At 40.3% G+C, this 23281-nt stretch overlaps 1 protein-coding gene across 3 annotated transcripts in view; it reads left to right on the forward strand.

Annotated features, from left to right (window-relative positions):
* Positions 1–23281, forward strand: part of LOC124011314 (neural cell adhesion molecule 2-like) — a 457182-nt gene that overhangs the window by 321807 nt on the left and 112094 nt on the right. For all 3 annotated transcript variants that reach the window (XM_046324554.1, XM_046324556.1, XM_046324555.1), the window contains exons 3-5: positions 14885–15091; positions 19152–19307; positions 21874–22011. In XM_046324554.1, the coding sequence (XP_046180510.1) occupies positions 14885–15091; positions 19152–19307; positions 21874–22011 (501 nt within the window). The remainder of the gene's footprint in view (positions 1–14884; positions 15092–19151; positions 19308–21873; positions 22012–23281) is intronic.

Raw genomic sequence — 23281 nt, forward strand, 5'->3', positions numbered from 1 at the left:
AAACAATCCCTGCACATCATGTTAGCTCAACAGATCCTTCTGCAGACAATATGGAGGATGCTGGAGAATTGAAGTTCTATAGCATATCCCTCCTCCACTGGCATCAATGACTGAGGATCTATTTATTGCCAGGGGGTGCAGTGACCTCTCAGTTCTCCTTTCACAGCCAAAGCAGTTCATACATACACACACCTGCACGGATACAGTGTACAAGCACACAAGCATACATAAACACGCACGCACTCACACACACAGAGTGAGAGCGAGAAGAAGTTATTTAGGCAGAGAGAGAGAGAAAGAGAACCACTGAAGGAGCAGTAATTGTCTCATGTTTGTTGACTCTGGATGACTCCCAGAGTGTCCTGAAGTATTCTCTAATGTAAATGTGTCAGTGGAGGGGAGGACGGCTCGTAATAATGGCTGGAACGGAAGGAATGAAATGGCATCAAAGACATATAAACCAATTATTTGATGTATTTGATACCATTCCACTAATTCCGCTTCAGCCATTACCACGAGCCCTTTCTCCCCATTTAAGGTGCCACCAACCTTGTGTGATGTATGCGAAATGGTCCCTGAATGTGTTTCTGGTGTGCCCCGCTGACACCCAGACACTGAGGCATTCTGGGAAAAACTTCAAGACTCCACTGTGTCACCGACCGTGAAAGGGCAGGAACAGTTCTCTAATGGTCTAATCGTATCATAGACATATATTGTATATGTGATGATTGAAAGATGAGAGAGATACACAGTAAACATGTATGGGATATGCTTTATGGTTACTGATTTATAGATAGTCCATTGTAAACATGTATGGGATATGCTTTATGGTTACTGATTTATAGATAGTCCATTTAACCAAAATATGGGAGCATATAAACACACAGGCACACATGTACACACAAAGGGACACACATCTACACAAAACACAAATAATCAAGGTATTCACCTTTGTTATTGACCAAATACTTTTTTCACCATAATTTGCAAATAAATTCATAAAAAATCCTACAATGTGATTTTCTGGATTTTTTTCTATCATTTTGTCTGTCATAGTTGAAGTGTACCTATGATGAAAATTACAGGCCTCTCTCATCTTTTTAAGTGGGATAACTTGCACAATTGATGGCTGACTAAATACTTTTTTGCCTCACTGTATATATAGATATATACACACACACACACCCAAACAAACCAACACACACACAAACACACAAACAAACCACACATTTCATTGCAAATTGCAATATATATATTTCATAAAACGGCATTAGCACCCGTTCAGAAGTACGTCCTGCCCTTGCAGAAACAGCTCCTCAGTTCCTGTTTGAATCATAACACTCAAAGATTCCTCAAACACAAAATCTGTCTCACTTTCACTCTTTCACTTTCACTTTAGACTGACATCGCTTTTCCTGATTTATTCGCCATGATATCTTCAATGAAATCATTGAAATTCCGAAATACTGCTGCGCGTAACATGCCTCACAGCAACTCTTCTGATAGTCAAGGCGAGAAGGGAGTTCCTTACGCATGCATTTACAAACAAGGAATGGTGGTCCAACCCAAAACCATTACATACTGGCGTTTACCTCAGCTCATTGGCTATCTACCCAGCTAGATTTCAAGAAGATCATTGGTCATCGGGCAGAAATACAGTCAATCAATGAAGTCAATCATTGTTCGTTGTCTTCAAATCTGTTCACTTCGGTCAATACTCCCCGCAAAAAAGTTTGGCTGTGTTGCAAACATCCAGAGGAATGCACTGAAACCAACCATGACTAGATAAACGATGGTTTACCGTGTGTAATTACGTCGAATGCTCCGTAAAAAATTGATAGAGATGGAATTCACGGCACAAACGGTTTACAAAATGTTTCGATTTAGGCTATAAAAATTGATTTTATCAAAGAAAACTGCACTTTATTTGATCACTGGGACCCTCAAGAAGAGAAATCAGAGCAAGATATCAGAATGTAAGTCATAATTTTACCTTCAGATGTGAATGTGTAAAAACTGTTGTGGCGGAAAATGTTTCTGTTGTTGATTGCTCTTCTCAAACAAAAGCATGGCATTTGTTCTCTGTAATAGCTATTTTAAATCGGAAAACGTAGTTTTATTACCAAGATCCTAATCTTTTGAAGGATGTAAGACACTTGCATTTACAGAGTGTTTAATTTTACGACATTGTATTTTTAGTTGTCACTCTGAAATGTCCCCTGATGTTGATCCCTATACAGGGATCGAAGCCATAAGAGGTTTTAAACCCTTTCCAATAAAGATCCGCTGAAGTTATTTGGATTTTTACGAATTATATTTGAAAGACTGGGTCCTGAAAAAAGGACATTTATTTTTTTGCTGAGTGTAGTATTTATTATTGTACTTTTGGAATGGTTTTAGACTTATTTATTAAACTGTTATCTTTTCCTGGATATCTATGTGCTTGACAGTTTACACTTCAAATTAACAGAATTACAGTTGGGTAGATATCCAGAAAGATTGATGGAAATACAGTACAAAACCAATCAGTCCGATTGCACAGATCAGGTCAAATATTATTAGTTATGGAAACATACTTAGTAAAAAAGTCTAGGACAAAAAAGTTTAAACCTGTTTGAGATAGGGGGCAGTATTTTCACATCCGGACGAAAAGCATGCCCAAAGTAAACTGCCTGCTACTCAGGCCCAGAAGCTAGGATATGCATATAATTGGTAGATTTGGATATAAAATACTCTAAAGTTTCTAAAACTGTTACAATAATGTCTGTGAGTATAACAGAACTTATTTGGCAGGCGAAACACCGAGGACAAACCATCCAGGGGGGAAAAAAATGAGTTCACTGTGTTTTCAATTGGGTTTCTATGGGTAACTAGATTTCTGAGGCACCTGGTTGCAGTTCCTATGGCTTCCACTAGATGTCAACAATCTTTAGAAATTGGTTGATGTTTTTCTTTTGAGTATTGAAGAAGTCGTCCTGTTTTTTCCATGTGTCAAGCCAAGTGGACTCTTGTTTGGTGCGCGCGACCTGGAACTCATTCCACTTTGATGTTATCCGCTATTGAACACAGTATATTCCGTCTTAAATTTTTGCGATTTTTATGTTTTAGGATACCTAAAGTTGGATTAGGAATGTAAGTAAGCATTTCACTGTAAGGTGAATTTGGCGCACGTGACAAATAAACTTTGATTTGATTTGAAAAATGTAATATATTGTTATATGCCTTCTTGAACATGTGAACATTCATATGCCTTAATTACAATTGTGTATGTGATCAGTAAACATGAATAAAAATGTTAAATTATGAGCCTGGTTTAGCCAAGGAGATGGCACTATGCTATATAGGGAGAGTGGTAGGATCCATGATTGGCTGAGATAATTGTGGGATAATGGAGAGATTAATTTCTGGAGGACAATGCCCTGCTGACTCATGCATTTACAGTACATGCGTATTCTTTAAAGAGATGGGTGGGGCTGAGGCTATGTGAATGGGCGTAAACAAAGAGTTTAGAACAGGTGTGTCCAGACTTTAGTTTGGGGTCTACCCTCCCCCTCCAATATGAAATAACATTTCACCTCATTTATTTGATGATTTATTTGATGATTTCCCCTTGAGCTTTTAAGTAATATCTTCAAACACCATTCTGATGAAAATGCACAACTGAGATGGGTCGATCATGTCTTTCGACTCGTCACATTGAAGTGAAAAGAACACACACTCAGTTACGGTGGTTCTCTTAAAATCTCTTAAAGTACTGCAGCACAACTTGCGGGCTGCCGCAGAATTCTATGGCACATTATTTAATTGTCAGCCACTGTTGCCATTATTGCTAGTTGGTGCTAGTTTGACCACCAGAGGGCATCTTTGAGAAGCATTTGATAGTCTTCAATTTTGACTGCACTAGAGAATTTAAAAATGTTTTTGTAAGATCATAGTATATGGGATTGATTTGAATTTTGATTAATTTATTTGATTAATATTATGGAGTTTATATTCCAAGAAAAACGATGAGATGAAATTGGACCTAAAAACAAATCTGGCATTTATGTTGGTGTGCCAAAAGGCGGCTGGCCTTGTCACCATATTCGTAGTACGTCCCCTTTGTTCTTTGCAACAGAAACTCTGCTTTATCAGTGGAAAGGATGGTGTATTGCCAGGATTGAGTCCAGCAGTTCCTGATGTTTCCGTTTTCTTTGTTTGACATAATGAGCATTGTAAGAAATTATCTTTCCCCGTAAAACAGCTTTGAAAGTCTCCCAAAGAAGATAAGGGGAGGTGGCATCATTTTTATTTGTTTGAATGAATACATATATTTTGGTTGAGATAAAGTCACATAATTCTTTGTTAGACAATAGGGCCGTGTTAACTCTCCAATTCAAAAAAAAAATTGCATTCGGAGTAAGTGCTAAATCCAGAATGTGGGGGGAATGGCCTGAAATCACTCTCGCAGAATATTCTGTAGTTTTAACTGAGGGGAGAAGGGCTCTATCTAAAATAAAGTTGTCTATGCATGAGTAGGCTTGATGAATAGGAGTAGTATTTTGTGACCGGATGGAGGTAGCGCCTTTGATCAACACAACCCATGTGGGTCATGAATTGTAGAAAGAGCTTTTGCCATCCCGGAAGGAGTAAGTGTACTGGGATTAGACAGGTCAAGTGTTGGTTCAATAACACAGTTAAGGTCCCCGCCCGAAGATGAAGCAGTGGGTGTCAAAATTAGGGAGAGAGGCTAAAATAGATGTCAGAAATCTAGTGTTAGGGGCGTAAACATTTGCAAGTACTACAGGGGTTTGGAAGAGGGTGCCACTAGCTATTGTATAACGTCCTCCAGTATCTGAAATTATATATGAGGGTGAAAAATGTACTAGTTTGTGAATCACTATTGCTGTTCAATTGGCTTTGCCATCAAAGTTAGAATGAAAAACCTGTCTACCCATGCTTTATGCAATCTAGTCATTAACATGTTGGTGCATTTCTTGAAGAAATGCGATATCAGTATTCAGGCTCTTCAGATGTGAAAATACTCTGTAGCGCTTAATTTGCCCCCCACAAACGCAAATGAAACCCTAAAGTACCATCCTGTCTTGTTGTTAAACTATACATGAATCCTTATTAAAGAGGAGAAGTCAAATGAAAAAGAAAGAATGAGAGGAGCAGCATGAGCAAAACATCAGAATATATATTTTTTTAATCCTCTAAAAAAAGCAAAGCCCCCCACCACCCTCAGCATTCCCACAAAATTAAAAATGATAGTACAACACCCTTCAAAGAAAAAAGAAAAATACAAATACAAATCCTAAACCCGAGATGAGCAGCAGCAATTCTCTCTTACTCAGCATCCGTTGATTACCCTACATGTGCAGTGAGGTCAAACCGACCTTGGAAAGAAGTTACATACGCCCTTGAAATAAAAAAAATAAAACATGTCAATAGGCAAGTGTACATTTTCGGTTTCAGTCACACTTTAAACAACGAGTATAACCTTCAGCTTCAGTTATGGAAAAATATTATCAGCGATTGGTGGCATTTCAATGGCCATAAAATGAGTGTAGTCCACTCGGTGTCGCCACAGGGCTGAGAAATGTGAAATTAACCAGTAGGCTATGAAAAGGATCAGTCCGTGTATTGGTAAATAGTTAAATGTCGTACGGAGGGAACAATTCAATAATAGTATGCAAACTGACAATTAGTAATATGGATATGTACAATTAAGCAAACAGAGTTTGTTTGCTTAAACTCTTCAGCTACTGCAACAATTAAACAAGAGTACAATTGGAAGAGAGGAGTGATAGTATTAGACTCCAATGTCATAGCAGAGTCTAAGATAAAGTGAATGTAACCGAGGACCATCAGTGACCAACCTCACCAATCATGGCCAATGTAAACCACGGTAGTTCAGTGTCTATAAAAATAAAGTGTAAAAAATACAATTAAAAAATGGTATATATCAAGCAAAAATGTATATATACACAAATATTGGTGGACAGGATCGGTGTCTAACTGGCTAGTAACATTGGTATCGAAAATGACCGAAAGGCTGCCAAACTGCAATGTAGGCTATAGATTGCCATTGGCGGAGCAGCAAGTTCAAAGGCTTAGTAAAATGATGAAATCAAAATGTTGTGCTTTTACCAGTAAATGTCTTTGATTAAGAAACTAAAAAATATCAAATGGAAGTTTAAAGAGCAGTGAGACTGTATAGTATGTGGCCGGTAAGGATATCCTTGTCTCATTGTGCACTAGCGACTCCTGTGGCGGGCCGGGCTAACCAGGTCACCAGGTGCACGGTGTTTCCTCCGACACATTGGTGCGGTTGTGCTGTGTTAAGAAGCTGTACGGCTTTGTTGGGTTGTGTTTCGGAGGACTAATGGCTTTCGACCTTCGTCTCTCCCGAGCCCGTACGGGAGTTTTAGCGATGAGACAAGATAGTAACTACTAACAATTGGATACCATGAAATTGGGGAGAAAAGGGGATAAAATTCACACACACAAAAAAATGGTAGTCTGTCAGGTACTCAGCAGGAAGGTCTGATTTCTCTATTATAAAACAAGATCCAGATGGCAAATATAAAGACCCAGTCTATCTAAAAAACAGGAGGCCCCTTTACACTTCAATGTTGTGATGCAAAAATACTAGCAAAATGCATAGCACTCAGAATTAAAAGGGTTTTACCAGGTACTGTTCATCCTGATCAGCCAGGTTTTTTACATGGACGATACATTGGAGATAATATACGACAACTACTAGAAATAATAGAACATCATGAAACATGAGTCCGCAAGCTAGATCCCTGCAATATCTCATTAAAGATCTAGATAACTTTTCTGTACTCTCTGGACTAAAACCTAACTATGATAAGTGTACAATATTATGTTTTGGATCCTTAAAAAATACAACTTTTACATGACCATGCAGCTTACCTATAAAATGGTCTGATGGTGAAGTAGACATACTCGGTATTCATATCACAAAATATATAAATAAGCTCTCCACAATGAATTTAGATAGAAAACTTGTAAAAATAGACAAGATCCTGCAACAATGGATAGGTAAATACCTGTCTATTTATGGGAAAATTGCCCTGATTAACTCCTTAGTCATATCTTAGTTTACACACTTATGGCGCTGCCTACTCCTGATGATTTGTTTTTCAAATCATATGTGCAAAAAATATTTTGCTTTATCTGAAACGCTAAACCAGACAAAATAAAACGAGCCTATCTATATAATGAATATGAATTGGATATGTTGAGATTATTAAATATAAACACACTAAACCTCTCTGTAAAAGCTTCACTCATTCAGAAGTTTTATGTGAACCCTAAATCGTTCTCAAGCAGATTAATAAGAAAACCTCATCCATTGTTTAAAAACGGCATTTTTGCCTTTGTGCAGATTGCCATGTCTCATTTTCGATTAATTGAAAATGATACTTTTTTCAAAGTATCTGTCTTTTTCAAACAAGAATTGCAGACCTGACTACAATTTCAATTTCATCCCCCTGAAAAGATAGAACAAATATTACTGCTGAAATCAAATGTGCTGGTTGATAAAATACCTGTATTTATGGGAAAGATGTTTGAAAAGGGTACTTTGTTCTTAACTCTACCATTACAATTTACAATATAATTTATGTCCTTCGTGGAGTTGTAAGGGAACTCAATCCAAGAGTACAACCAATTGATTACAGCATTGCCCTAAAAATGGAGGAGGCGGGTGGCAGCAGGAGGAGGTAGGGAACTGGTCTGTCTTCCCAATCTAAAGGATCAAATCTAAAAAATAGCATAAAAAGCATAAAAATCAATAGGAAAGTATACCAGTTTCATTTGAGGACCAGGATGTTGACAACTGTGCCATACAGATTGCAAAATAATTGGGAAGAGATTTTTGATGTACCGATTCCATGGTGCAGGGTGTATGAGTTGATATATAAAACATGCAAGATTCAACACTTTGTGCTTTTCAGCTAAAATTATTATATAGAATTCTTGCCGGCATAAAATCATCGAATCTCTGCAGATTTTGTTGTAAGGATACAGAATCAATAGACCATTTATTTAGGTATTGCCCTCAGGTAGCCTGTTTCTGCTCTCAGGTTCAGGAATGGCTGCAAATGCATTACATTGATCTAAAATTGACCCTAGAAATAGTACTGTTAGAAGATCTGGAGAGACCGGGTCAGTCAATTACAAATATACTAATACTCTTAGTAAAGGTATTTATCTTCAACACGCAATCTGTAGATTCTATTTGATTAAATAGATTGAAATTGTACGTTAAACGTCATAGCATAGTTGAAAGATATGTGTTGCGTAGAAACACGAAGTGGGTGGCCAGCAGCGGTAGATGGGATGGGCTGAGGGTTGGTATGTGGAATTGGAGACAAGTGGGAGTGGAGTTGCTGTGTGAGAGAGAGAATTATGGTCAAAAGAGGGAAAAAAAGTCTAAATAAAACATAATAAAAGTACATTTGAATGACACTGAGTGGCAGTGTTTTTACAACTAATGTCGGTTTGCCTGAGGCTGATGCCGTGCAGATGTTTGTACACATGCATAGACACACACTCTCATTCAAATAAACACATACAAGAACACACACATACATGTAATAGTGCCAGACATGCACAAAAACATATAAAGTAGCTGTTATTGCTGTTATTTCAGTTGTCCTTGATGTCCTTTGTTTTAAATGTATTATTTTGTTTTATTTTTTTGCATTCTTTGCAAAAAATATATAAATAACTAAATAAAACATTTAAAAGAGTGGTTTCCAGCATAGTGAGTTGGTTGCTGTGGCCGGAGAGCAAGGCCTCAACTTCGGCCAGTGTGGTAGTGTGAGATGCCACAGAACCCTGGTTGGTTTCCATGGTTGCCTGAATTGCAGCCAGTGTAGTGAGTTATTCAGCCATTCGGTGAGTTCTGCTACCAACCTTTCACAAGATTTTGCCAGCTCCCTGACAAGGATCTCCAGTGTTATCGGGTTAGCCGTTTCACCCGGAGTGGCTATTGAAGCGTTCAATGGAGGTGGGGTGGTAGCCATTTTAGCTGAATTTGATTTGGTGGAATGTGAAGTTCTTTCCGTCGATTTTCCAAAGCGTGTGACTGGTTTGCTGATTCTAATTTAGGTGCACTATTACTGGGTAGTTAAAAATACTTTTTAGGTATTGAGAAGTATGAATTTAAGCTCAATTGAGGATTATTTACAAAAGTTGTCGGAGATTAGATCTCGTGCGACTTCTTTCTACGTTGCTCAACCGGAAGTCTCCTAAATTAATATCTAAGGGGCATTTTTCTTGACGGCAAATCTGATCTGTGAGAATATCTAAGGGGCTTTTATATCATTCTAAATGAATTAATAATAATAATTGCTATGTTTAAAAAATGACGATATTTTGGAGATTTAATTTTCAAATAACCGAAGGTGAGTGAGAAAAAGGCCATTCTTGGAACGCCTCACAAGTTCTCACCTGGCAGCTTCAATAAATACTACCCACAAAACACCAGTCTCACTGTCAACAGTCAAGAGGCGACTCCGGGATGCTGGCCTTCTATTGAGAGTTCCTCTGTCCAGTGTCTGTGTTCTTTTTAGACACTCGAATGTACTTGTTCTCTTGCTCAGTTGTGCACCAGGGCTTCCCACTCCTCTTTCTATTCTGGTTAGTGCCAGTTTGCGCTGTTCTGTGAAGGGAGTAGTGCACATTGTTGTATGAGATTTTAAGTTTCTTGGCAATTTCTCGCATGGAATAGCCTTAATTTCTCAGAAGAAGAATAGACTGACGAGTTTCAGAAGAAAGTACTTTGTTTCTGGACATTTTGAGCCTGTAATCAAACCCACAAGTGCTGATGCTCCAGATACTCAACTAGTCTAAAGAAGGACATTTTCATTGCTACTTTAATCAGCACAGCTGTGCTAACATAATTGCAAAAGAGTTGTCTAATGTCAATTAGCTTTTTAAATTGATAAACTTGGATTAGCTAACACAACATGCCATTGGAACACAGGAGTGATGGTTGCTGATAATGGGCCTCTGTATGCCTATGTAGATACTCCATTAAAAATCAGTCGCTTCCAGTCATTTACAACATTAACAATGTCTACAATTTATTTCTGATAAATTTGATGTTATTTTAATGGACAATAAATTTGCTGTTCTTTCAAGGACATTTTTAAGTGACCCCAAACCTTTGAACGGTAGTGTACTCTCTTGTTTTGTACTTTTCTGTAGTTTCGATCCAGTGATTCGTCTGACAAACAAATACATTATCGTCCTGCAGGCCCAGGCATGGATCAAAGCTGGCGATAGTATTTGTATCACTGTTTTATTCACGAAAGCATAAAGATGTTAATGATGAAGCCAAATTTGCCTCTGGATCCATCCCAGTTGGTTTTCTGTGGAACCATGTGTTTTTTCAGTGCAGCCTGATCTCCACGGATGGTTGTCGGCATGGTTGTATGCTCTGCAAAAACACATTCAAGTTTTTAGTACACAATTATCAATTTTATTACACAGTATGCCTACATAGGCCTACATAGGCTATATAATTGTTTTTAAAGAAAATGCACTGAAACAGAATACCTTTAGTTTTGGTGATCCTCTCAGCTTTGGCTCATAATGGCTTATTTTGTATTCAAATCTATTGAACAAATGTATTAATTACAGTAATTTAGCACTCATTCTCAGACTGGAAACGTTGTTTGCAAGAGTTCACGATCTCATTTTCAAGTCCTTGTTTAAATAATAGCAATATTTTGAAGATTATTTCATTTTAAAATACCCGAAAATCAGCGGTTGTAATCTGAATAAAGGCCAAAATATTTATTTATGTTTTTAGAGGGAGAGACACCAAAAGCCCACCGTGCCTATTTTTAAAACAAGGACATCCCGGCCGGCCAAACCCTCCCCTAACCCGGATGACGCTGGGCCAATTGTGCACCGTCCTATGGGACTCCCAATCACGGTCAGATGTGATACAGTCAGGATTCAAACCAGGGACTGCAGTGATGCTTCGTGCACTGAGATGCAGTGCCTTACATCACTGTGCCACTCGGGAGCCATGAGCAATATATATTGGCCTGAAACATTGTTTGCAGAATTCACAATATGCTACGCTTGTGAAAAACAGGGTTAATAATAATAATAATAATAATAATACTTTTTCCCCCTTCCACATGTTAAAGGTTCCAATTGATTAAAAAATGTATTAGTCAATTAGTATATTTGAGTTTAACCACACTATTTGTTGTATGATTTTTTATTTTTTTATTTTCTGTTGGATTAAATTGAAATTGCAAGCAAAGTTCTATGGCTTGTTTTAAAAATAGCAATATTTGGGAGATTTCCTTTTCAAATAACAAAGTGATAGGTTGTAATCTGCATACGGGGAAAAAGGCCTTTCTTGATCTTAGGGTGAGACATTCTTACTAATTTGCTAGATTTAAGTGCAACTTTTGTATGACTGAAGCCTTCAGTGCTTTAATATTTTCTGCCTCCCAAATTTATATTCAATATATAAATAGGCCCATTTAATTTTGTCTGACTTGCTGTTCCAAATGAAATTGAATATATGTTTTTCTAATATAATAAAAAAAACTGTTCGCTAGGTATTGGCAAGACCATAAGAAAATAGGTAAACTGGGATATGACTAAAGAGTTAATCAGGGTGATTGTTCGACAAATAGAAAGGTATTTTCAATGGTAGCAAGATGTTATCTATTTTTGCTAACTTTCTATTAAAATGTATTGTAGTGAGATCATTTATTTTTTTCGGGATATGTATACCGAGTATATCCACAAATCTGACCATTTTATTGGTAACCAACATGGTAAAGTAGTATTTTTTTAAATGATCCAATACGTAATATAGTTATCATCATTTGGTTATAATCCAGAGAGGTTAGAAAAAGGTTTTAGATCCTCTATGAGGCTGTGGAGGGATCCAAGTTGTGGATTTATAATGACACCTTTGTTTTTAAGCCTTGCATTTTCAATCCCTTGATATTATTGTTGGATCTGATTTGAATAGATAACATTTCGATGGTAAATAGATATGCCGATAGTGGACAGGTTCAAACTTTTTGTGAAGTAGCCATTTTTTACTATTTTACACCTAGGTTTACTATACATTATTTTAACCCATTTTATAAGAGATTCTCCAAAATTGAAATGTTCCTTGCATTTATATATAAACTCCAGTCCTACTTTATCAAAAGCCTTTTCAAAGTCTGTAATGAATAGCAGGCTTAGTTTCCCAAATGTGTCATCGTGTTCTATTGTTTCCAGTACTTTCCAGTACTCTCCAATGTATCGTCCATGTAAAAAAAAACTTCTGATTAGAATGAATAATATCCGACAATACCTTTGAAATTCTATGCGCTATACATTTTGCGATAATTTTTGCCTCGCAACACTAAAGTGTAAGGGGCCTCTAATTTTTTTAAATGGCCTGGATCTTTATATTTCTCACTTGTATCCTGTTTCAGTAATGAAGAAATCAGACCTTCTTGTTGAGTGTCTGATAATCTACCATTTACATAGGAGTGGTTAAAACATGCTAATGCTTTGAGTATATCAAAAAAGGTTTGCCATCCAGCCCTGGAGTTTTCCCTGCACCAAGAAGTTCCTCCTCTTTCATTTCACCTTCACTTGAATCTTTCTGTATGGCTGTTAATTTTACATGTTTAACAGAAAACAAATCCATAAAACTAGCTTCGGTTAGAGGTAGATGGAGGAGGATGAAACGAAAACATATTCCTGGACAGATGAACATCCTTATTTATTTTTGAAATCATCAAACAATCATTCTGTTGCCTCTAAAAAAAGGCCTCTTTTATCATTTCTCCATCCTGGAACAGTTTCTTGTGCTTTGCTAGTATGCGACTCACCCGGAATGATGCAATCGTGGTTGCCTTTGATTTTGAGCCGGGCCTTGTAAAGATCGATTGTTGGGCAGCTCGATGAGACTTCAACTCTTTTACTTTTCTCTTACATAGTTCACTTTTACCTGGAAAGTCACTTTCATATGCCTCTTGACATTTCCCTTCTTACCAAGAGCTATGTTTGAATGGCAGATCTTCCCACTCACGGTGAAAGTGGTAGATATTAGTTTTCTTGCTGCTTGGTCCAGCACTCCTATTAAATACGTAACTGCAACTTCATAGAAGAAAAAAACATGTCTGGAACATCAAAGAATATTCTGTTGCAGGTCTCGCAAGCGTGGAATTGGAAACGTGCTAACTGCAGACGGTTGCTATGGTAGCTACAGTTTGGAAAACAAATGTACATTTTACATACATACATTTAAGTCATTTAGCAGACGCTCTTATCCAGAGCGACTTACAAATTGGTGCATTCACCTTATGACATCCAGTGGAACAGCCACTTTACAATAGTGCATCTAAATATTTTAAGGGGGGAGAAGGATTACTTTATCCTATCCTAGGTATTCCTTAAAGAGGTGGGGTTTCAGGTGTCTCCGGAAGGTGGTGATTGACTCCGCTGTCCTGGCGTCGTGAGGGAGTTTGTTCCACCATTGGGGAGCCAGAGCAGCGAACAGTTTTGACTGGGCTGAGCGGGAACTGTACTTCCTCAGTGGTAGGGAAGCGAGCAGGCCAGAGGTGGATGAACGCAGTGCCCTTATTTGGGTGTAGGGCCTGATCAGAGCCTGGAGGTACTGAGGTGGTGTTCCCCTCACAGCTCCGTAGGCAAGCACCATGGTCTTGTAGCGGATGCGAGCTTCAACTGGAAGCCAGTGGAGAGAGCGGAGGAGCGGGGTGACGTGAGAGAACTTGGGAAGGTTGAACACTAGACGGGCTGCGGCGTTCTGGATGAGTTGTAGGGGTTTAATGGCACAGGCAAGGAGCCCAGCCAACAGCGAGTTGCAGTAATCCAGACGGGAGATGACAAGTGCCTGGATTAGGACCTGCGCCGCTTCCTGTGTGAGGCAGGGTCGTACTCTGCGGATGTTGTAGAGCATGAACCTACAGGAACGGGCCACCGCCTTGATGTTAGTTGAGAACGACAGGGTGTTGTCCAGGATCACGCCAAGGTTCTTAGCGCTCTGGGAGGAGGACACAATGGAGTTGTCAACCGTGATGGCGAGATCATGGAACGGGCAGTCCTTCCCCGGGAGGAAGAGCAGCTCCGTCTTGCCGAAGTTCAGCTTGAGGTGATGATCCGTCATCCACACTGATATGTCTGCCAGACATGCAGAGATGCGATTCGCCACCTGGTCATCAGAAGGGGGAAAGGAGAAGATTAATTGTGTGTCGTCTGCATAGCAATGATAGGAGAGACCATGTGAGGTTATGACAGAGCCAAGTGACTTGGTGTATAGCGAGAATAGGAGAGGGCCTAGAACAGAGCCCTGGGGGACACCAGTGGTGAGAGCGCGTGGTGAGGAGACAGATTCTCGCCATGCCACCAAATGTAGCAACTATAGTTATTTTTAAGCAGACTCGATGGTAACGCTGTGAATTGCCAAACATATATTTTTAGTGCATACATTTTGAAAACTTTTTTTGCGGTCTCCTAGAAAGAAGTTTGCGATCGACCGGTCGACTACGATCGACCAGTCGACTACAATCGACGTCCTTAGCACCAATGCTCTCGAAAGTGTGAAAATCATTCAACTGCATTTTTCTCCTACTCGCCTAAAAAGTGGGATAACAAGTTTATCAAATTTCAAAGAGGCATAACTTTCCCATGTTGAACAAGGGCTGATTAATTTACCATTTATTTCAGGTGTGCTTATGAATATATAAGTGGAACAAATGGTGGGGTACACAAGGGGAGGTTTGGGAAATAGTGCTCTAAAGTCTAACGCTTGGCTTGGTTCTTTTTAGAGTTTCTTAATGTTACCTATAAGTTTTCTCTGTCCCACCAGTGATCGGAGAGCCGGTCAACCTGGAGTGGTTTAACCCCCAGGGGGAGCGCATCGTGTCGTCCCAGCGTGTGGCCCTGCACACCGGGGAGGACAGCTCCAGGCTGACCATCTATAATGCTGAGGTGGAGGACGCGGGCATCTACCGCTGCCAGGCCACCGACGCCCAGGGACAGACACAGGAGGCCACCATGGTGCTGGAGATGTACCGTGAGTGTCACTTACATGCATATGTAACAGAGGAGAACACACACACCACACTCTCTCCATTACCTCTGTATCCATTCCAGCCTCTGTAGGGGTCCTTCAGACATACAAAGACATGAGTTGAATACATCGCTGTCTCCCATGTTAGATCATAAAGATACACATATTTACATTCCATTGCACCTCCGTAATAACTTGCCCATTAAAGAGTGTAGTGAATGCTCGCTGGATCTGGTGGTGTGTGTGATGCATAGTATTGAATGTGTGCAGGCGAAGGAGGCAGGCTCTAATCGTATGGGAGAGGGAATCTTCTGTGGCCGTTAATGGGACGTGACACACGGAGGAGTTTTGCGGCTGGTAGCCATCTGGCAGACGCTTGATTTGAATTACCGGTGTGGTGTGTGTACTGTGTGTGTACAGTTGAAGTCGAAAGCTTTCATACACTTATGTTGGAGTCATTAAAAATAATTGTACAATCACTCCACAAATGTCTTGTTAACAAACTATAGTCGGTTAGTCGGTCGGTTAGGACATCTACCTTCTGCATGACAAGTAATTTTTCCAACAATTGTTGACAGACAGATTATTTAACTTATAATTCACTGTATCACAATTCCAGTGGGTCAGAGTTTACATACACTGTGCCTTTAAACAGCTTGGAAAATTCCAGAAAGTGATGTCATGGCTTTAGAAGCTTCTGATAGGCTAATCATTTGAGTCAATTGGAGGTGTACCTGGATGTATTTCAAGGCCAACCTTCAAACTCAGTGCCTCTTTGCTTGACATCATGGGAAATTAAAATATATCAGCCAAGACCTTAGAAAAACAATTGTGGACCTCCACAAGTCTGGTTCATCCTTGGGAGCAATTTCCAAACACCTGAAGGTACCACATTCATCTGTACAAACGATAGTATGCAAGTATAAACAAAATGGGACCACGCAGCCGTCATGCCGCTCGGGAAGGAGAGGTTTTCTGTCTCCTAGAGATGAACGAACTTTGGTTCAAAAAGGGCAAATCAAACTCAGAACAACAGCAAAGGACCTTGTGAAGATACTGGAGGAAACATGTACAAAAGCAACTATAGCCACAGTAAAGCGAGTCCTATATCGACATAACCTGAAAGGCCGCTCAGCAAGGAAGAAGGCACCACTCCAAAACCTGCATTAAAAAGGCCAGACTACAGTTTGCAACTGTACATGGGGACAAAGATCGAACTTTTTGGAGAAATGTCCTCTGGTCTGATGAAACAAAAATAGAACTGTTTGGCAATAATAAATATTGTTATGTTTGGAGGAAAAAGGGGGAGGCTGCAAGACGAAGAACCCCATCCCAAGCGTGAAGCACGGGGGTGGCAGCATCATGTTGTGAGGGTGCTTTGCTGCAGGAGGGATTGGTGAACTTCACAAAATTGATAGTATCATGAGATACAATAATCTCAATAATCTAATTGTGTGGATATATTGAAGCAACATCTCAAGACATCAGTCAGGAAGTTAAAGTTTGGTCGCAAATTGGTCTTCCAAATGGACAATGACCCCAAGCATACTTCTAAAGTTGTGGCAAAATGGCTAAAGGACAACAAAGTCAAGGTATTGGAGTGGCCATCACTGACCTATAGCGCTGTGCTTTGCAACTGCAAAGGCGTGTGAGCAAGGAGGCCTACGCCAGCTCTGTCAGGAGGAATGGGCCAAAATTCACCCTTTATTGTGGGAAGCTCGTGGAAGGCTACCCCAAAACGTTTGACCCAAGTTAAACAATTTAAAGGCAATGCTACCAAATACTAATTGAGTGTACATAACTTTTGACCCACTAGGAATGTGATGAAAGAAATAAAAGCTGAAATAAATCATTCTCTCTACTATTCTTCAAGAAATGTCACATTCTTAATATAAAGTGGTGATCCTAACTGACCTTAGCCAGGGAATTCTTACTAGGATTAAATGTCAGGAATTGTGAAAAACTGAGTTTAAATGTATTTGGCTAAGGTGTATGTAAACTTCTGACTTCAACTGTATGTACATATGCACACGCTCTTATGCACGCACACACACGTACGCACACCCCTCTCTGGAAGGTGCTTACCTTTCTCTCCCTCTCCCCTACCTCCTCTCTCACACACCTCGTTACAGCGGCACCACAGCTTGGCAGCTGTATCTATGACAACATCAGTCAGCCACCGTTCAGCACTGTGTGTTCAGTATGTATGAGCAGTAACAGGAAGATAGTCACCTAAAGGGCTTGAGCAGGCCAGTAGTAGCCAGCACCCATCTGAGGCTACACCGAACGTGATTTCTTGTGATAAACATAAACACCACATGTTACGAAAATTGGACAGCCACTTGAAATGTGCTGCACATTACCATTTGTGAGTGTTGACATTTCCAGAAGTCGTCAACACACACCCACACACACGTGCACACGTCTTAACATTATCATATGTGTTCATGCATCACATCTCACAACCTGACAAAAGCTATCCATATTCAAACTCATATTATACTTTTTTTTATAGCTCACGGACGAAAGACTATAATTTTCCGCACTGCTGAGTAGTTGACAAGTATAGTTTCCAGTGTCTATCTTTGAGCAACAGCCAACGGAGAACCATTTCAGACAGGAGACATTGGAGGCAGTCGATGCCCCACCTGAGGGAGCTCCAAGAAAATTGTCATGTCACCCCACTTTGACAGTTGCCCTTGCAGCTATGTGGGCAAAATGACGGAAGAGAAATTCTCACTGTGTTACCAATTTGACGGTGTCAAGTGAGCGGTAGACTGTTACACGAGAGAATTTGTTTTTCTTACTGGTTTTCTTGTCGAGCAGGGTAACGACAAAGGAGACAGGAAATGGAAAATAAGTAGCGGGAGAACAAGGGAAAACAACGTGTTTGAATCACAGGGAGAGAACTGGGGGAAGGAGAGGGAGAGGGAATGAGGGGAAGAGAGAAAGCAGGAGTGAGGGAATTAAATAGAGCGCGAAAGAGAGAGAAAAATGGAGAGAGAGGGGTGGGGGAATTTGAGATTTAGTGAGAGAAGGAGAGGGAGAGAATGAGAGAGAGGGGGTAAGGGAATTAAAGGGAATGGCATAGCACAAGAGAGGGGGTGAGGGAATGAGAGACAGAGAGAGAGGATAGAAACCAAGCAACGAGAAAATGAAAAACAAAATGTTTACAATAACAGCTCTAAAATGTGCTGTGGGTTGAAACTGGGCAGATGAGGAGGGTTGAATCTCACATTCAGAGTCAGAAGGACGCAAGGCACTTTAAAGAGCAGCGAAGAGAAAAAAGTATGTTTTGGAGAGCCGCCTGACATAAATCACTTTGGAAAATGCTAATGTGCTAGGTTGCGGAGTGATCTAGTAGATGGGACTGAAATAAATAAGGCCATGCATGTGATTTATGCACACTTTCATTTTGCCACACACAGTGGATAACCCTGTGCCAAACTCCACGTGCCAAATACACACGCATGCATGCACACTCTTTTTGTCTCTCCATACAACATACACACACGCCGTGTGATAAGTTGACAGCACTAGCCAGCAATACGGGTTCTGAGAGGGTGGTGGAGTGTTTTTTAAGAGAAGAGAAATGCAGGTCCCAAGTCAACTTTCCCCAGGTGTAACCTATCAACCTTCTGCCAGGGCTTGTCAGACAGGTGCCACAGCTTTAGACCGACACAAGTTGAATCAATCATTTGATTACAAACAGAACTTTCGGGGTGGGAGGATTCATTCAATATGTTGTGGGAAAGTTAATGGGACTATTTAAAGCACAGAGAATCCGAGTTGTCTCAGTGCTGTAGAATTATAAACAATATGTAAAACAGTTTGTTCTACAGAATGGAGTTTACGCTCTACTCCACTGCAGGGCTTCCCTCAATCAATACACGTTACTTGGGCTCTGTTCCAAAGTCCACACTCGCATACTACTTAGAATGAGGTGATGTATTGGCCATGCATTCTAAATGGTATACTTGCGTGAATATTGTAACATAAACTCTCTTGGAAAGACATCTCTAATGTGTCTTCAGTTCCTGTTACCTCATTTCCTATGTGACAGAGAAGCTGACGTTCCGCAACGCGAGGTCCCCCCAGGAGTTCCGTCACGACGAGGCGGCAGAGGTGGTGTGTGATGTCATCGCCTCCCCGGCACCCGCGGTCACTTGGTTCTACCAAAAGGGCTTCAGGAGCATGGAGATCACAGAGGAGCACTACAGTAAGTCTGCGTATGGTCATTTGATACATGCTGCCTCTGTTGATGTGTTGATAAACCTTATTTGCTGAGTTAATATGCCTAACTTTGTAACGTGCTTACTGTAGCTACCATAATAGCAACATAACTTGACTCATGAAAAGTAATCTATTGAGCAGTACAAGTCATATAGAAATCAAGTGATATTTTCATGTGAAAATGTCATTGGATTTTTTTTATGGGCCCACTCCTTGATGTTATTTTACAGTCAGCTTTTAATGAAGCAGCTGATAATTACATTATCATTGATATCAGAAGACAATTAACAGGTTTGCTAGCGAATCCATTTTTTTTTACATCTAATCAATTCAGTTTACATGTCAGCTTGCTTCACACACCATTTTGGGACATATCAGTTTAATAAATGTGCTTACTGTAGAACATGAGTGTGTCCCAAATTGGACCCTATTCCCTATGTAGCCCTATGGGCCCTGTTCACATGCAGTGCACTGTTTAGTGACAAGGGTGTCATTTGGGATGTAACCTATTTAAACAAACCACTGTTATGAAAAATGTATTCCCCAGATTCTGTCAGGGGTTTGATGCTATAAATAGTAAGTTCTAGCAATAAAAGCCAAAGCATGTGATTTCATTAAACATATTGTTGGACAATAAAGCATGTTAACAAGCCTGCCTAGAAGATTTAGAGTAGAGGATGCAAATGTCTTTTGGTGGTCCGATGCTCGCTTCCATGCTTTCTTCCTTCTTCCTCTTACAGTGAGGAAAAACATATTTAGTCACCAATTGTGCAAGTTCTCCCACTTAAAAAGATGAGAGAGGCCTGTAAATTTTCATCATAGGTACACTTCAACTATGACAGACAAAATGAGAAAACAAAATCCAGAAAATCACATTGTAGGATTTTTAATGAATTTAGTAGCAAATTATGGTGGAAAATAAGTAATTTGGTCAATAAGAAAAGTTTATCTCAATACTTTGTTATATACCCTTTGTTGGCAATGACAGAGGTCAAACGTTTTCTGTAAGTCTTCACAAGGTTTTCACACAGTTGCTGGTATTTTGGCCCATTCCTCCATGCAGATCTCCTCTAGAGCAGTGATGTTTTGGGGCTGTTGCTGGGCAACACGGACTTTCAACTCCCTCCAAAGATTTTCTATGGGGTTGAGATCTGGAGACTGGCTAGGCCACTCCAGGACCTTGAAATGCTTCTTACGAAGCCACTCCTTCGTTGCCCGGGCGTTGTGTTTGGGATCATTGTCATGCTGAAAGACCCAGCCACATTTCATCTTCAATGTCCTTGCTGATGGAAGGAGGTTTTCACTCAAAATCTCACGATACATGCCCCATTCATTCTTTCCTTTACACGGATCAGTCATCCTGGTCCCTTTGCAGAAAAACAGCCCCAAAGCATGATGTTCCACCCCCATGCTTCACAGTAGGTATGGTGTTCTTTGGATGCAACTTAGCATTCTTTGTCCTCCAAACACGACAAGTTGAGTTTTTACCAAAAAGTTATATTTTGGTTTCATCTGACCATATGACATTCTCCCAATCTTCTTCTGGATCATTCAAATGCTCTCTAGCAAACTTCAGACGGGCCTGGACATGTACTGGCTTAAGCAGGGGGACACGTCTGGCACTGCAGGATTTGAGTCCCTATTGGAACCACATCCTGTAACAAAGGAGGAAAGGATAAGGAAAGAACAGTGTCTTAGATTGAAACACATCCTATGGCTTAGAAGGAAAGGAGAAGAGAAAGTATCTTCAATTTTTGGAACACATCTTGGGGCTGAGAAAGAAAGGAGAAGGAATAAAATGTATCTTCGACTATTGGGAACACATTCATGGCTCTTGCATGATGGACAGAAGTTAATTTGCAGGTTCAGACTTGTTTACCAATATTCTTTCACCCCATCATTACTTTTCCTCTGACACCTTCCCTCTCATTCACCCATCACATAGACAGACTTACTGATTTGGTAAATGATTTGTTTGAATCCTTTGAAAGTAGTCAGGTTTTTAAATTGAAATTCAAAGGCCCTTCCCTTCGACGCACTATCTCCCCTTACTGTGCAGTAATGATTAAAGGTAGAGATAGGGGCGCTTTTAAAAAAATCCACGCTAATTACAGGACAAGGTTTTAAATATCTTTGCGCTCGACAGAGAAAGATAGGGTTATCACTTATCTGCCAGTGACAACAATTAAGAAGGATGGGAAACTTTTTGTAAACTGCAGACCTAATTGCTAAAGTATTTATCTCACTTCTCTAAGCTAACTTTATTTTAAAAAGCTAAAAGTGATAAAGGTTTCTGAAAATATTATTTGATAGCAAGTGTGTGATTGGAGTCATGGTACTTCCTTTTACTATTTTTCCTTTCTATCGTTTTCCTTGTATCTTTCTTTCCTTATTACACGGCTCTTTCTAACTCTTTCTTTCTTTCTTTCTTTCTTTCTTTCTTATGCTCTATCCCACTCTCTATTCTTGCCCCCTTTTCTCTGTCTATCCCTCTCTATCACTCCCTTTGTCACTCTGTATCGCTCTCTCTATACCCCCCCCCCCCACTGAAGGCAGGTTCCAGGTGCTGCCCAACAACAACCTGCAGATCCACAAGGTGACCAAGGCAGACGAGGGCGTGTACCGCTGCGAGGCGCGAGTGGAGGCCCGCGGCGAAATCGACTTTGTCGACATCGAGGTGGTGGTGAATGGTGAGAAACTATAGAGTCCGCTATAGCTTAGCTAATACCTATCCATTCATATGCAGTGGTGAACGAAGAGTTAGCCATCTAGCTAGCATATCATATCTCCCCTTGAATATCATAACCAAAACGTTCAGTTATATATGTAACCTTGGTTCTCTGAAGGAACAAAGCTCAACAAATCAGAATCATTAAAACCCTACCCAGACATATTTTTCCTCTCACTGTAGCAGCTGGGCCTGATCTCAGAGCAGACTTATGAAGACTAGTCCACCTGCTCTCGTTTTATACATATCAAAAGCCTATCCAACCATATACAATGGTCCCTTCTACAATAGCAGCCATACAGCAGTGATGTTAAGGATGAGAAGCCCCTTACGGAGCCACAGTGTAAAGGCTCTCTTAGGCCAGGCACTGGGGTGTATCGATCAGTGGCATACAGAAATTGTTGCTCCTCTCAGGGTGAGAATAGAGTCACCTAGTGAGGCAGAATCATTCTCCCCTCCGACACTCCACAGTCACAGCACTGACACAGTTGCAGGGTTGCCAGGTCCCAAACAATCGCACCCCAGGACCACAGGCAAAATGAAACGCTTATCGGTCCAGAGACACTTGGTCTCATACAAAGAAGGAACTTCTGTCTCCGGTGGTAGAGATTGTCAATCGTGGTGGAACATTTATTTTTCTCTGATATGATTCAATGCAGGTTCTGTTTTGAGTTATTGATACGAAAAGAATCATACCTGGTGTGTAAGAATCGAGTCATTGATTCAGAATGAATCTGGTTAATTGTGTAGGTCACAGGAGGTTGAGGGAACCTCAATTGGGGAGAATGGGCTCGTGGTTAATGGCTTGAGCAGAATTAGTTCAATGGTGTCAAATACGTCCAACACATGGTTTCCTTGTGTTTGATGCCATTCCCTTTGCTCTGTTCCGGACATTATTATGAGCCATTTCCCCTCAGCAGCATCCTGTGACGTAGGTGGAAGTGTGATGGACAGGGGATTGAACCTGTCCATCAGGTCTCAAGCAAGGTTACTCATCACGCAAGTGTAGTTTTGAACCACCACCGCTACAAAGGCAGTGACTCCAGCAGTTAGAACTGTAGAGTCACTAAATTGTGCTGTGTTGAACATATGAACTGAGCATTCACCTCAGATCGGCTTCGTTTGAGAGAAAGAACAGACTCACCGATCTAGACAGGCTCATTATAGAGCTACTTAATGATCAAAGGAGCAGCTGCCACCGCTCCTTTGATTTCTTCTATATTCGCACTGTT

This window comes from Oncorhynchus gorbuscha, linkage group LG23 (genome assembly GCF_021184085.1).
Source record: "Oncorhynchus gorbuscha isolate QuinsamMale2020 ecotype Even-year linkage group LG23, OgorEven_v1.0, whole genome shotgun sequence".
Lineage (NCBI taxonomy): Eukaryota > Metazoa > Chordata > Actinopteri > Salmoniformes > Salmonidae > Oncorhynchus > Oncorhynchus gorbuscha.